General features: G+C 42.6%; 1 protein-coding gene across 1 annotated transcript in view; it reads left to right on the top strand.

Moving 5' to 3' along the window:
- The window catches only part of si:dkey-117m1.4 (serine/arginine repetitive matrix protein 1), an 18,692-nt gene extending 5,301 nt beyond the window's left edge, over positions 1-13,391 (top strand). The window contains exons 2-9 of the mRNA XM_031285863.2: positions 3,227-3,321; positions 3,945-4,026; positions 5,237-5,603; positions 6,527-6,601; positions 7,496-8,646; positions 9,147-9,976; positions 10,187-10,435; positions 11,557-13,391. Coding sequence (XP_031141723.1) covers positions 3,227-3,321; positions 3,945-4,026; positions 5,237-5,603; positions 6,527-6,601; positions 7,496-8,646; positions 9,147-9,976; positions 10,187-10,435; positions 11,557-11,810 — 3,103 coding nt within the window. The 3' untranslated portion in view covers positions 11,811-13,391. The remainder of the gene's footprint in view (positions 1-3,226; positions 3,322-3,944; positions 4,027-5,236; positions 5,604-6,526; positions 6,602-7,495; positions 8,647-9,146; positions 9,977-10,186; positions 10,436-11,556) is intronic.
- The last annotated feature ends 1,116 nt before the right edge of the window (positions 13,392-14,507 follow it).

Here is a 14,507-nt window from a genome sequence, read left to right as displayed (position 1 = left end):
ACACAGACAGACATGCGCGCAAAGTATCACGAGTCCAGATGAGAGTGGAGTGGATCAATACAAAGACAGTGGCTGTGGTTGATTTCTTCTCTTCCTCTCTCTGTTCTGTCTGTCTTTTTTTCCTTTTGCTCCCTTTTCCTTTATTTCTCCCTCTGTCTGTTTATGGCTGCTTCACTTTTTTTTCTTTCATATCCCGTGTTTCTTCTTGCCTTTCTTCCTCTCCTCTGTTATTTTTTTTCTCTTTTTTTGTCTGCCTGTAAAAACACACACGCGCACGCGCGCACACGCACACACACACACACACACACACACACACACACACACACACACACACACACACACACACACACACACACACACACACACACAGTAATGAACACCTCAAAATCCAAAGCACGATCTTTCTTTGGCCTAGTTTTAAAAGCCTCCAATGTCATGCAAGTAAAAAATTGCCAATATTGAGATCTGTGGTAGCAGAACAAGCCCAGAACCGACAGAGGTGGGATCAGTTTGGCTCTTCTGAGCGTGGCGGTTTTGGCATGGATTTAGTCTGAAGAAGATAATCTCGCGTGGCCATTCTGGGCTCACACAGGTGGCTGCGTTTGAGCTCTCTGGGGTAATGGCACACTCCTTTGTGGTGATCCAGGGGTCAGAGCACTCAACTATAAACACTAACTACATCACAGACTCTTACTCTAGTCGGTGTGGTCATTATTCAGAAGTTACTGTTTACATAATCATCATATCAAGCTGGATTCAGTATGTTGATTTGCCTTAAAAAAAAATTCCGAAACCTTAATTTTTGAAACGTTGATAGTGTGTGGCAAAGTATTTTTAATTAAAATAAAATAATAATTTATTTTCAAATTAAAAGTCAATTTGACCAGTGGGATTTATACTTTATTTTACAAACACACAACCCACACTAAATGAAAGAAATGTTTTAATTTAAAGAAACAGGCTGACCAGTTCATTTTCCAGTTCTCCGGTTGTTGAGATTTACCAAAAGTTGGTATTAAATGTCTTGTGTGTTTTGTATTCTTCTTCACTTATTCTTTGATCAGAGGGTTTCTGATTTAAATCACAACTCTACCAATTTCAGACTGCAATTCAAAAAAGACTGCAAAGTTCTCGAATGGCTGTTCGTTAATATTTTAACATTTGAGAAATTTGGTTTGTAGAAAGGGATGTGTTTATATTCCTCTAGGTAAGGATTTAAAAAAGGTATTGTTTTGGTGCTGAAACTCAGTTATCTTATCAGCACTACAAAAAATAAAATCATATCCAGCCCCATTAAATGATAGTGGCTGTTTTATTTATTTATTTTTTTCATACAGTTTGTGTGAGGATGTTTTATTATGCCTCCGCGCCGGCGAAGGCATCGTGTTTTCGGGTTGTCCGTACGTCCGTCTGTCCCATTTTTGTTAACACGATATCTCAGGAACGTCTTGAGGGAATGTATTCACATTTGGCACAAATTTCTACTGAGACTCAAGGATTTATTAATTACATTTCAGTGGTCAAAGGTCAAGGTCACTGTGACCTCACAAAACGTGTTTTTGGCCATGACTCAAGAATTCCTACACAAATTATGACAACATTACACACAAATGTCTAATAGAATACAGTGATGAAGTGATGATATTTTATGTCCATTTTTTTTTCATTTTAACCTTTATTTAAGTAGGCAAGTCATTAAGAACAAATTCTTATTTACAATGGCGACTTGGCAAAAGGCAAAGCTTCTTGAGAAGAACAGAAAGGTCAAAGGTCGACTCCACTGTGACATCATAATGTTCTGCAAAAATGCTTTTCTGGCCATTATTCAACACCATAACTCAGGAACAGAAGGGGAGATTGTGACCATATTTTGTCGGCTACTGAATTGTTGAGAATAATCTTCAGATACAAATATTTGACAGCTCAGTAAAATGAATGTGGATAAGTTGAAAACAAAGAGGTCGCTCCTAATTACTGGGGGGGTGTTTTTAGCCTCTAAATTAAAAAGTCTCATTGACATGTATAAACATTCAAGTGTACCTTTTCATTAAGCTGGTGTGTGGTGAGGAAAGATGGCAAAGTTTAAAAAAATAGTATGTCCGAGAATCTCTTTTGCTGGGCTCGGACTGAAGTCATTTCCTCCTGTTCAATCAGTGCAGATCATCTAAATCTAAAACCATGCACTAGATTTCACACTTCAATCTCCAGTCATACACTGTAAAAAGCATTTTAAATAATCATTGTCCAATTGCTGTGTAGGGCTGAGTATCGATACTTAATACCCTTTTAAGGTATTGACCGAAATAACCCAGTACCAAGTAGTACCGAAACTGATCCTTTTTGTGCCCAGATCTAGAATGACACCATCACCGCAAGCGTTCTTCAAAATAATCCGACGTGTGATTGGCCCACTACTGCAGCAGCTACAGCCCATACAGTCTGTGTTCTGGTGAGGTCGAACACATTTGAACACTTTTAAAAAGGTATTTGTGTAAAAATCATTTAGATGGGGACGAGTGGTGGTGGCTTTTACGCAACTGAATGCTTCCATTCACATGATGGGTATCAATAAGGTAAAAAAAGTAGAATTAAGTACCCTAGTTATCAGTGTCACTTTCAAGGTACTAGTATTGGTACTGGTATTGTAATTTTTAAAATCAATACCCAGCCCTAATTGCTGTGTCTTTGTTTCTGTGTTGTTTTGGTATTTTGTTTGCTTACATGGGATGGCTAAACACAATTTGTATTAGGGCTGCTCGATTATGGAGAAAATCATAATCACAATTATTTTGGTCAATGTTGAAATCAAGATTATTTAACACGATAACTCATTGCCTTTTTAAAAGATGTTGCTGTTATTGATGTTGTTGAACTTTAAAAACAATTAAACAAATCAACAGTGAAAACACCTTTAAACTGTGAAATTTCCCTTAATACTTTGCCCTAACTTTTTAAATTCCCCTTCAGAACACAAGACAACATATGAGTTTATTTGCAAAATGTATTATGCAAAATAATCGTTTTTCTCGGTTACATTGTTTTTGTAATCGTTAGGAGCCAAAATCAAATTTGCGATCAAAATTCGATTAATTTCACAGCCCTAGTTTGTATTGATCCATTGGGTGGCCATCAGCTTATTGGTCACTCTCGGACCTGATTGAAGTTTGGCCAGTAGGTCGAATAATTAAATGATAATTGTGTGTGTCTGTGTGTGTATTCTCTGCAGGCGCGGCTGTGGAAGGAAAAGGAAAGGGACACCCGTGAAAGTCTTTGTTACACACACTGAGGAAGAGAGCATGCCTGAACACAGCTTCAGCCCAGGTGTGTGTTTGTGTGTATTATATTTGCATGCCATATTCTGTGTGTGTGTGTGTGTGTATTCTTGTTTAACTATATTCGTGGGGTCCAAAACCGGGAATACAGTATACTTGTGGGGTTCAGACAGCTTTGTGGGGTCAAAATGCTGGACCCCACAACTTTATAGGGCTGTTTGAGGGTTAAGACTTGGTTTTAGGATTAGGGTTAGAATTAGGTTATGGTTAGGGTGAGGGTAAGGGTTAAGGTTAGGCATTTAGTTGTGACAGTTAAGGTTAGGGTAAGGGGTTAGGGTTAGGGTTGCATGCATGCATTATGTCAATGACGGGTCCCCACAAAGATAGTGAGACGCTGTGTGGATGTGTGTGTGTGTGTGTGTGTGTGTGTGTGTGTGCGCACATCTGTCTATGTGATTGGTATGGGGGTGGAGCGTGTGCAAGTGAGTGTGACCTACTTTTGTGTGTATGTGTGTGTGCTTGCCTACGTATGTGCTGCGATGTGCACCTGTGTGTGTGTGTGTGTGTGTGTGTGTGTGTGTGCGTGCTCGACGAGATGAGGTGATGACCTGTGTGTGTGTTCCTGCATACTTGTATGTAATCCTTTTATACTGACTGTTGCTGTGCTCTCAGGTGATCGTAGAGAAGCAGTAGAGAATAAACGGCCCATGCTGGACGGGCCTTTCTTCAACACAGACCCTGCTCCTCACAACTGGTGAGTGTACTTTTTTTTTTTTGCTGTTCACATTTTATGTTCAACATTTTGTAAAGATATCAATGTGTATGCAGGCTAAACAATGGTTAAATAGTTCCTGAAGGTCTGTCTGAAGGGCGACTTCTTGCTCTTAGATTTAGAAAAGACTGAATGGCATCTGATCCTAACTCAGCACTCAAGGACAACTTTGTCTGAGAGCAGCACTTCTGAATCCCGGTCCTCAGGACTCGCCAACCCTGTAGGTTTTTATTTTAGCCACATACTCACGCTGCTTTATACCTGAGATATTAGAAGAATGCAGTTCACTGGCCAGTAGGATAGAAAATCAGCAGCACTCTGAGGACTAGGATTAAGAATCACTGCCCTGAAGCACTGTCATGTGTGGATTCTTACTGTTTGCTTTACACTTATTCAGCTGCAGTGGATCCCTACAGCAATAAATAAAAGACATCATAATTATAATTCCTGCTCATAAACCTTGATTGACAAACCCTTATTACAGCAATTTGTGACACAGCCAAATCATGGAAGAGACGCTAGAGCAAAGCTTGCATCTTTGAATCAGTATCAGCCTTTAACCCTTCATCTGAGATATGACCCTTGTACTGTTAGACCCCAGATACATTAGAATATGACAAAACAGAAAAATAATAGGGCTGCGACTAACAATTATTTTCATTTAATGAGTTTTTGTTTGATTTCCCAATAATTTTTTTTGAATAACTGATTACCATCCATCCATCTTCGTCCGCTTATCCGGTATCGGGTCGCGGGGGTAGCAGCTCCAGCACTAATAACTGATTACTCGTTTAGTTAATTTGTGGGGGGGGGAAATTAAACCTTTCAAGAACCCAATGTACACAAATACAAAAACCGAATATTTTTGATCTACAATGAAATAAAACAGAAAATCAGCAAACCCTCACATTTAAAGAACTGGAATCAGTAAATGTTCGACCTTTTCATTTAATAAAGGACAAACAATTAATCAATTGTGAAAAATATTGTTGATTAATTTTCTGTCAATCAACTAATTGTTTAAATTAAAAAAAAAAAGAAAGCATAACAGATACACAGCATGTCTTTCCAGTTCAACCAAAAAAACAAAGACAAGAGCATTAGAACAGAATATAAAATAGACCAACAGCACATATTGTCTGATGACGGTAGTAAATTTAACTTTCAACCCCCCACCTCCTTCACTTCCCAGTGGTCCATCAGTGCAGGCTCGTGACAAAGTCTCCACCGGATCCAAGACCAGCTCCTGCTCAGCCTCTACCCCAGCTCTAGCTCCTGCCGCTTCCTGCCAAACCCCAACACCACTCCCTGCTCCTGCCCCAGCCACGACGACTTCAGCTCAGGCCCCGTCTCTGACCCCTGCGTCCACAGCTCCGGCTGCCCCGACGGCCTCTGCTCCGGCCCCAACAGCCAGCTCATTCCCCCCCTCCCCTAACTGCCGCATCCGTGAGGTCCACTGTGGCAGCCAGGTGCGGCTGGTTGTTATCGCCATCCGAGACATTACCAAGGGGGAGGAGATCACTGTGGACTACAGCCTGACAGAGTGGGGAGAGAACTTGGTCAGTACCTTTTTTGAGGACATATTCATACACTACACACACGCATATGCTTCTGGTATTACACTTGTGACCACCTTTGAGGCCATTAATCCCCTTATTTAACCCCCCCTTGCTTTTCTCCCCCTTGGTATTCTATTATTATATATTATTATGTTATACTATTATTATGAGATTAAATCTAAACTTTTTAAATTTCTAATCCAAAACCTGCCACGCCAGCAGGTAATTATCTGACTCTTCCTTTTTCTTCATCTGTCCGTCCTTGACTACTTGGTCCACACACACACACACACACACACACATAAACACACACACACACACACACACACACACACACACACACACACACACACACACATAAACACACACACGGGCACAAGGCATGGGGTTACCATGGTGATGGTTGAGCTCCAGTTCTCTCCCTACCTGTAGTGCTTTAGCAACAGTAACCATGGTTATCACATGACATCTGTTCCTTTAATGGATCTCATTAGATTGGATCAATTTACTCAACTAAATAATTATACCAGAATCCATTTAAGGAAATTAAATTGACAAAATTGAGAAATTGACATCAGAGGTAAGTGGGACCACGGTTTCTCACAGTTCCTTCAAAGCCATATTTGGCTGAGATAAAGTTAAAAAAAGCTTCTTTTTTTAAAGGTTTCTATTATTGGCTGATTGATTTGTTCCGTACCTAGTATTGTGTATTGCTAATGAGATGTTGACAGTGTGAATCTTTTCACTTCTTTTTGTTTGGCTTGTTAGTGGGAGATTTGGAGTCCTAATCAACCCCTGTGCTTATGACCAACTGTGGAGGGGTGTCCTCCTGCTCTCTGAGTGACAGCTGAGGCTGATTGTGATGGCAAACATTAATGAGCCGTGTGCTGGCTGTTCTGATTTAACTGCTTTGTGTCCCACAGGGTTTTCGTGGTACTGTGTCTCCAGCGCAACACGAGTGTAACTCTGACACCGAGAATAACAACAATATCAAAAAGGTACGGGAAAAACACCCCGTTTTCACTTAAACTGACAAAATATCAGTTTTATTATTTTAAGAAGTTACAACTATACAATCTAGGCATTCACCAGGTGGCTAGAAACATGACTCCAAATGAATGATATTTTGTTGCTTTGTACCTGCTGGATGTATAAACAGGCAACTGTTTGCTAACTAGTTCACCATAGCAAATGTAGATGCAGTTGTGATGCACTGCTGTGCATGCAAGACAACACTGATGTGATGTTGGACTCAAACATAACCCTTATCATCAAGTCTTCCTCCCCCTGCTCTGGATAATTGTTTTATTATGTGTATTAATGATACTATACATCATCAAGTTTAACTCTTTTAAAGTAAAACAGCATAAGTAACGTAACCTGTTGCTTAATGTCATTGTGCTGTCTGTTGTGTGTCCGCCTCCTGTTACACACTAAATAGTCCGGTTCACTTGTGTGCAGATGTTTACCTTTTGCTTATTGCTTTGAAATGTAAAGACTCCCCTGACTGTGCATCTGATTAGACTGGTAAAAGTTGAACGCATCTGTGCAGTAATGTCAGTACCGACGTGCAAACTGCACTGCAATCTGTAACATGGTGGTGACATCTTTGGGGAACGGTTGTGACTTGGTGGGTAGTTAGATCACAGAGGTTAAGCAGAGTCAGGGGCCACTGTTGTTTAGGATTTTCTCCCCAGATATTGAGCCTTAAGGTCTTACAATACTTATTTACGTACTTGTTATAAATGCTTTGCTAAAATAAACATTGAATGCAAGAAAACAAGGGAAGGAAATGCAGGTTTGAAAAAGTTTTAAAAAAGCGAAAAACTTCTCTCGACAACAGGTGACATGTTCTTTTTTTCCCCCACCCTGTCACTGTCTGTCACTTCCAGGAGGATGAGCCTCTCTCTGTGACAGCCCAGCAGCAGCAGGAGTACGTCACCCCCTCTTGGTCCCTCTCCCCCTCCTCCTCCCCCATCTCCCACTCTGACGCCAGTGACTCAGATGCTGGAGATGAAGACAACGCTAGCCCCCGCGGGCGGGCACAACGCCGGCGCAAGAAACGGCGTAGCACTCCATCAAAGAAAAAGACCCCCCATCGGACCCCACCTGGACGGCCGCCGCCGGTCTCCCCCAACAGCATTCCTCATTACAACCGAGCGCTTCCTTCATCCCACCCTCCAGCACAGTCCTCCCCTCCCTGCTCGTCCTCCCCTCCCTGCTCGTCCTCCTCCTCTCCAGCTAAGCCAGTGTTCAAAGCTCCGGCTCCGCTGGGTTCCAACACCAAAGGCAATGTCAACATAAAGGTGCCCAAAGGAGGAGTGTCCATAGACGCCATGCGCCAAACCTGTGAGTACTGTGGACGCCACTTCCGCTCCCTGGGTCGCCACTTGGACAAGCACCATGCCCACCAACCAGAAGTGTGCTCGGCCCTGGTGGAGCGCTACACACAGATGCCCCGTCTGCATGCACAGAACACAAACCCTACCACAGCTCACACACACACGCCGCAGCACTCAAAGTCATCACAAACGGCGGGACAGAGCCGCAGTTCAGATATTCCACAGATTGGCATCCAGGACCTCTCCATGCCTCCGCCCACTCTCACAGCAGCTAACCAATCCCCTGCCTCCTCTGGAAAAAACTCCAGCCCACCTGTGCTGACTCCTCCACGAGGACAGAACGCAATGCCGGTGTCTGTCCTAAAGAGAAGCCCGCCCCCTGTGGTTGTGACACAGTCCAGGATGGCAGTAATGAAGCTAAAGACAGAAAGACCGGAGGAGGAGGAGGGAGAGGGCGAGGAGAACGAAGATGAAGACGATGTGGAGGTCGTGGAGGTAAAGATGCCCAAAGAGGAGGAGGATGTTGAGGTGGTGTGCCCTCAGCAATTCAGCAGCAGGTTGGCCAAAGAGATGGAGCCACCAAAAGAAGAGGAAGAGGAGGAGGATGAGGAAGAAGAGGAAGAGGAGGATGAGAATGAGAATGGAGTGATGGAGGTGGAAGATGAAAGTGGGACAGAGGATAAGGAAAAGGACTTGCTGAGGTAACTTGAGGTCTTGTGAGCACATTTGAGAGTAGGGCTGCAACTAACAACTCATTTTATTGTTGATTAATCAATTCAATCAAATCAAATCATTTTGCCTATAAAAATGTTTTGTCCGAACTATATCTTTTTGTCCAACCAACAAAGACAAAGATAGTTTACTATCGAGTAGGAAATGCTGGAACCAGTGACTGTTACATTTTTAAAATACGCAAAAGACCAAGCAATGGGAACCAAGCAATCTGCCCGTTCCGAACAGGCACTGCACAGCCCTAAAACAAACAACTTTTGCAACTACGCCCACAAGTCCTCTCAAAGTTCAGCCCTTATACCTGCTGGGCTCTGTTGTAACATGATAGCTGGTACATAAAGAAATTGATACAGTTAGATTGTAGGATACTGTAACAAACTACCATCAACTTGTCGTAAGTTAATTGGAACTAATACTATTAGAATAAATAAATGAACTAATTGTCTCTCTCTCATCTCCCTTTTTTCAGTGGTTTGGGGCGTCACCACTTGCTGCCCCTCCTCTCGTCCTTGTCCTCTCTGGTGCTGTACCTCCGTCGGCTGCAGCATTCTGCCTTCCTGTCCCTGTCTCGGCAGCTACAATCAGCCGAGGCCTGGCGCCTTCTCTGCCACTCCAGCCTGGCTCTCCTCATCCTGTACAACCGACGACGTGAGTGTGAGGTCTCCAAGCTGTCCATCAGCGAATATCGCGCTCGCATCACTCCCCAGTGCCCCGTTCCTGTCCCACCTGGTGCCCCTCCAGCGCTCACTCCACTGGAGGCCTCCCTGTCCCCCTTTGAGCGCCTGGTGCTTCCTCACCTCCCTAGAGTAGGGGTCCAGGGTAAACGTGGACGAGTCCAGCCCCTCATCCTCCCCCCTCACTGCGAGCCCTGCCTGGAGCTCCTCCTGCAGACACGGCAGGATGTGGGAGTTGACCCCACAAACCCGTATGTCTTCGCCAGGCCATACCACTCCCCCGCTACACCACTGCGTGGTACTGACCTCCTCCGTAGCCTGGCCCGCTCAAGCGGTACCCGCAATCCCCGTGCCCTGACCCAGACCAGGGTTCGCCGGCAGGTAGCTATACTTACCCAGCTGCTGCTACTGGGAGAAGGAGAGGAGCCCGGGCAGCCTGGAGGTAGTGCTGTGGAGAGGCTGGAACACTTCCTGGAGAGGGAATACCATGTGACACAGAACTGTGCCGGAATTGGCCAAGACCCAGGCCTGATGGGCAGAGTGGGCAGAGTGGTGCTTTGTGGAGAGAGAGATGGAGTGCTGTTCAGAGGAATGAGCCTGAACCACATCTGCCTGGAGCTGGATGGTAAGATGTCTGAATGAATGGAACTGGTGTCTTTCTCTGTTGTCCAAGACGAGCTGTATCATCCCTCTCTTTATGGTGTCAAACATCCCCTGGCTGGAAAAGTATGGTTTGTCTGAAAATAGGAGGTGTTTGGACATGGAGAGTAGAAACAGATTAGACTAATTCGTTCTGCTCTTTCTTTCCTCTACTTTTTTGCCTCCTTTTTTCCAGTTATGTCAGGAAACTCTGCAGACTCATACTCAGAGGGAGAGTCTGAAGGGGAGCAGGTGAAGGAGAAGCCTGAGGCGTCCCCCCCTGCTCCTGCTCCGAATCCAACACCTACCCTGCTGTATGTCAGGAAGGGCAAGAACAACGGGCGGGTGGGACGACCCAAGAAGCTCAAGAACTCCCAGCAGCCCCCTCCACCTGCTCCACTTTCACCCACAAACCGCAAGAGAGGCGCAGGTCAGCCCAAATCAGGTTTGTTTGGGTTTCAAGTATAAATGTAATTGCACAATTTAACAAAACAGAGGAAGATAAATAAATAAAATTGTGCTGGTAAAATAAAAACAAAAAAACTGCACAAAATGAAGGAAGATAGAATTGAAAAACAAACAAATTGAATAATAAGTTATAATAAAAATAAAAGAAAACATAAAGCAAGGAGAAAGGTAAGAATACAGTTTGTGTATGTGTGCGTGCATCCAAGGAGAATGAGGAGAAACAACATTCACAACATTGGGCAGTTAAAGCGGTTTGCTTTATCAGGCCCTTAGTCAGTATTCAAAGGTGAAGCATAAAGTGTACTGGGGGACATGTTTATCCCAGCAGGCAAAGTTCACTGGTCAAATAGCAAGAAATGCACACTGCTGAGAACACAGAAACAAAATGGTGTATACAAGTTCCGAATTTCCAAAGTTCTTGTTCCGTCACACTACCTGTTGGGTGATGATGAATGACATGCAAATGTAACTGCCATGAGTTTGATATCCTGGAAGATACAAATTATTAATAATAGATAAAGACATCTTTGATATACGTTGTTTTTAAATTTTAAATCTGCCGGTTACTTTTTCGATTAGTTGATTAGTCTATACATTGTTAGAGAATACTGAAAAATAAAGTCAAATGTCCTTTTCTTGATCCAACCAGCAGCACAAAACCCCTAAAAAGTTCAGTTTACTAACATAGAAGATGAGAACATGATAACATGACATGACAAAGAATGTTACAAATGAAAATTATTAATCAATTCATTTTCTGTAGATTAACAGATCGATTTAATTGACTAATCGTTCCAGTTCAAATCTGCGTTCAAGTCTTTGTAGTTGATTGAAAATGGCTTAAATCTATTTAGAAGTGGCCTAGATCTTCATCAATCACTTATAACGTCTTGTAACTGTGTCATTTAAATGACAACGTTTGAAAAAAATTGTCAGCTTTCTGACTTGAGGGCTGAATGAGGGTTAAAACCACGAAGCATGTATGGAACATTTTCTGAGTTTAAACTCGTGACTATCTATTGGGTCTATTGGAGATTTCACTACACTGAGAGAAGCTGTTAAAACTCAACATCTCCATTCATCACTCCTGTCTTGTAGGAAAGCGAGGCGTCCTGAAGCGTCCCTGGTCAGAGGCGGAGCGTGCAGCAGTCGAGGAGCACTTGACCCAAAACATCACTGAGCTTCGAGTCCCCGCAAAGGCGGACTGTGAGCGCTGCCTGCAGCAGTGCCCCCTGCTGGTCAGCAACCACCGCGACTGGCGAGCCATCAAGTTCTACTGCCACAATCGCATTCAGCTGCTGAAGAAAAACCAGCGGCGTGAAAGTGATCCCCTGCCCCTCACTGTCTGCTGAAGGAAGGGGCTCGAGGGTGTCTGGCGCGGTGCAGCTAGTCAGAGCAGATTCTCAAATGGTCCCGCGCTGCCTGCTGAGAGGACGGTCCTAAATTTCACTCTTCTGGTAGCTGGGTTTGTTTTTGACATTGCTTCCAATTTGACACCTGATGGCATTTTTATTTCGAGCCATACAAGAACAGAAATCTGGATTAACGTTTTTGCTGCTCTACTTTAAGGTCTTAAAACATGACACTCTTCATGGTGTTCCTGGTTTGAGGGTTTGTCAAAGGCAGTGCACTTGGACGGGTGCTGTTTGGGACTTGCCTTGGGGGACTACAGAGACCATTACACTGGTGGCAGACAGCCTGTGTTGTGTTGTATATGGACATTTTTTCTCTCCTTTCAAATCAGATACACTAAACTGAAATGTAAACAAGGGAGGCAGTTTTGCCCTACAGTGTTGTTATATGAACGTCGTGAAGTAGCATTAGTGTTTTATGCACTTGGAGACGTTAATAGGACAAATGGCCTATGCTTGGGTCACACTTTTCTTAATAGCGGCTTTATAATTAGAGTAGGCCTAACTACTACAAACCTAGAAGGATAACCAGATCTTTCCTCATCCAAGCTAGTTCTCCTTTTCATACAGCTGACTGTGCAATTCTGACAATGGTTTCATTATATCTGGACCATCATTTACATGTAAGGTACTAAGTGGTTAATGACTTTTGCAGTTCTTATGAAGTTTTCTTTTTATTTTTATTTTGAGTGGAATACAATATTACAATGTATGGAGATGATATTCTGACAAACTCCAGAGTGTGGGTTTCATGAGAGAGATAATTAAATGGCCTCAGAATGTTGTGAAGTTACTTTCGGATACCTAAGATGTTCAGTTAAACCACAAAGTCCAGAAACACGAAAACAGTTCGGAAACCCGTATTCAATATGTCAACGTCTACAATTGTTCCTCCTGTTCCCATTTGCTGTTGTTTGTTGTTGTTGTTGTTGTTTTTCTGCCTGTTGCACATTCGTTATTGTAAGGAGTAGAAAAGGTGCTATAGGCCAATAAGCTGGATATCACTTTATATGTGGAGAGGAGATTTCCCTTGGTTGTGTTAAAGTTTCTTAAAGAGTGGGCATTTATCAGAGTGATCGTTCTGTCGCCACGTTTGTCACGTTTGTCTTTTCCAATGGCTAGAGCTCCTTCGGTCCTTTTCCAGCCACACTACACGCAGCTCGACCATGTTTTTGCTTTCTCTTCGTGTTGCTGAAAATCTGCGTCCATCAGACTAAAACCTCCATGAAACCTCAAGACAGATACTTGAAGTTATTTAAACCTTTTGCAGAATATTTGTTCTTTCTTGCTCTAGCCTTGCCAGTTACATTGTACATAACAAATGTATTATCATTATGCTAACTGGTTGTTTGTTCTAGGCCATATGTAGCTTTTTCCATTTCTGAGTTATTGCTATCTGTAAATAAGCCTGTTTGTAAATACTCCTCAGAGAAACAAAGAAAAAACACAATGTATGACATGCCTTGGTTATTGTGTTATGTTTTTTCTTTTTTATAAGTCTTATAAAAATGTAAAGCTCTATGTTTTGTCCTGTGGTTATTTATTTAAATGCCAAAAAAATAAAATGATTCTCTCTGTTGAAAACATTGTAGTGTTAAGGATTTATGTTACTGGAACATTCGTTGGAAATAATGGCCAGAAATCTAGTCCTTACAGCTTTGTCTCCTACATGCAGTGCACTGTTATAGACACTAGATGGAGGTGCTGGTTCATAAACTATAAACAGTTCTGAGAAATCAAAGGAAAGACCAGTTCTGAGAATACAGGTTCCTCCAACAGTGACAGACGTTCAGTCAGTTACAGAAAATGTTTTTCTGCCCTGGATGTAATCCTGCCAAGTGGATACATGCAGCGACAGTATGACGTATGTGTAGATACCTGAGAAAGCAGCACACGGTAATGTCATCGGCCTCTGGCCTCCATCATGGCTACTGATCATACTGTGTAACCAGTAACCTTGTCTTTAGATCCAGCCTGTGAATTCTCAAATAAAAGCAAGACCCACAAGAAAGCCGTTATTCCAGGCAACAAAAACTTTATGTTGTTACTTTGGAGAGGACCAAAATTCTCAAATGTCCCAACTTAGTAGTTATGTGAATGAGAATAAGAGAGTTGGTAAAGCACACAAAAACATTAAAAGCTAATAGCTTGGGTTGTCAAACTCACAAACTAATAACTGCCAGAGCTCCAACTTCATATTTGCGTCATTTAAATGTAAACGCTTTGAAGGTGGCAACATACTCTCAGGGACCTTGGCATTCAAGAGCTTCTCAACTCTGTCCTTATTAAATGTCAGGGCTTTTAAAATGAAAAGTTTGAAAAAAAGGTATATATATAAAATCAAATGATCAAAGGACAGGCTGCTAATTTTCCCTTTCGTCCAGAAGATGGTAGCAAAGGGACAAAATGAGCCATCATGTTATCAAACTATCTGAATTAGATAGACAACGAAAGTGTAGGTTGATATTTAACCACTAAAGGAAGGACCAAACCAAACAGACTGTGTGAGCCTGCACTCGTACTTAAAAACAAAAAAGAGGTTACATTCAAAGTAGCTACAAATAACTTTTGAATGTTTTTGAAACTGTTTGATTTTCCATCTGACGATCATAAATTACCTGTAACAGCAAACGAGAC

Source organism: Sander lucioperca, chromosome 4 (genome assembly GCF_008315115.2).
Source record: "Sander lucioperca isolate FBNREF2018 chromosome 4, SLUC_FBN_1.2, whole genome shotgun sequence".
Classification (NCBI taxonomy): domain Eukaryota; kingdom Metazoa; phylum Chordata; class Actinopteri; order Perciformes; family Percidae; genus Sander; species Sander lucioperca.
This window is presented reverse-complemented; position numbering and strand designations above follow the sequence as displayed.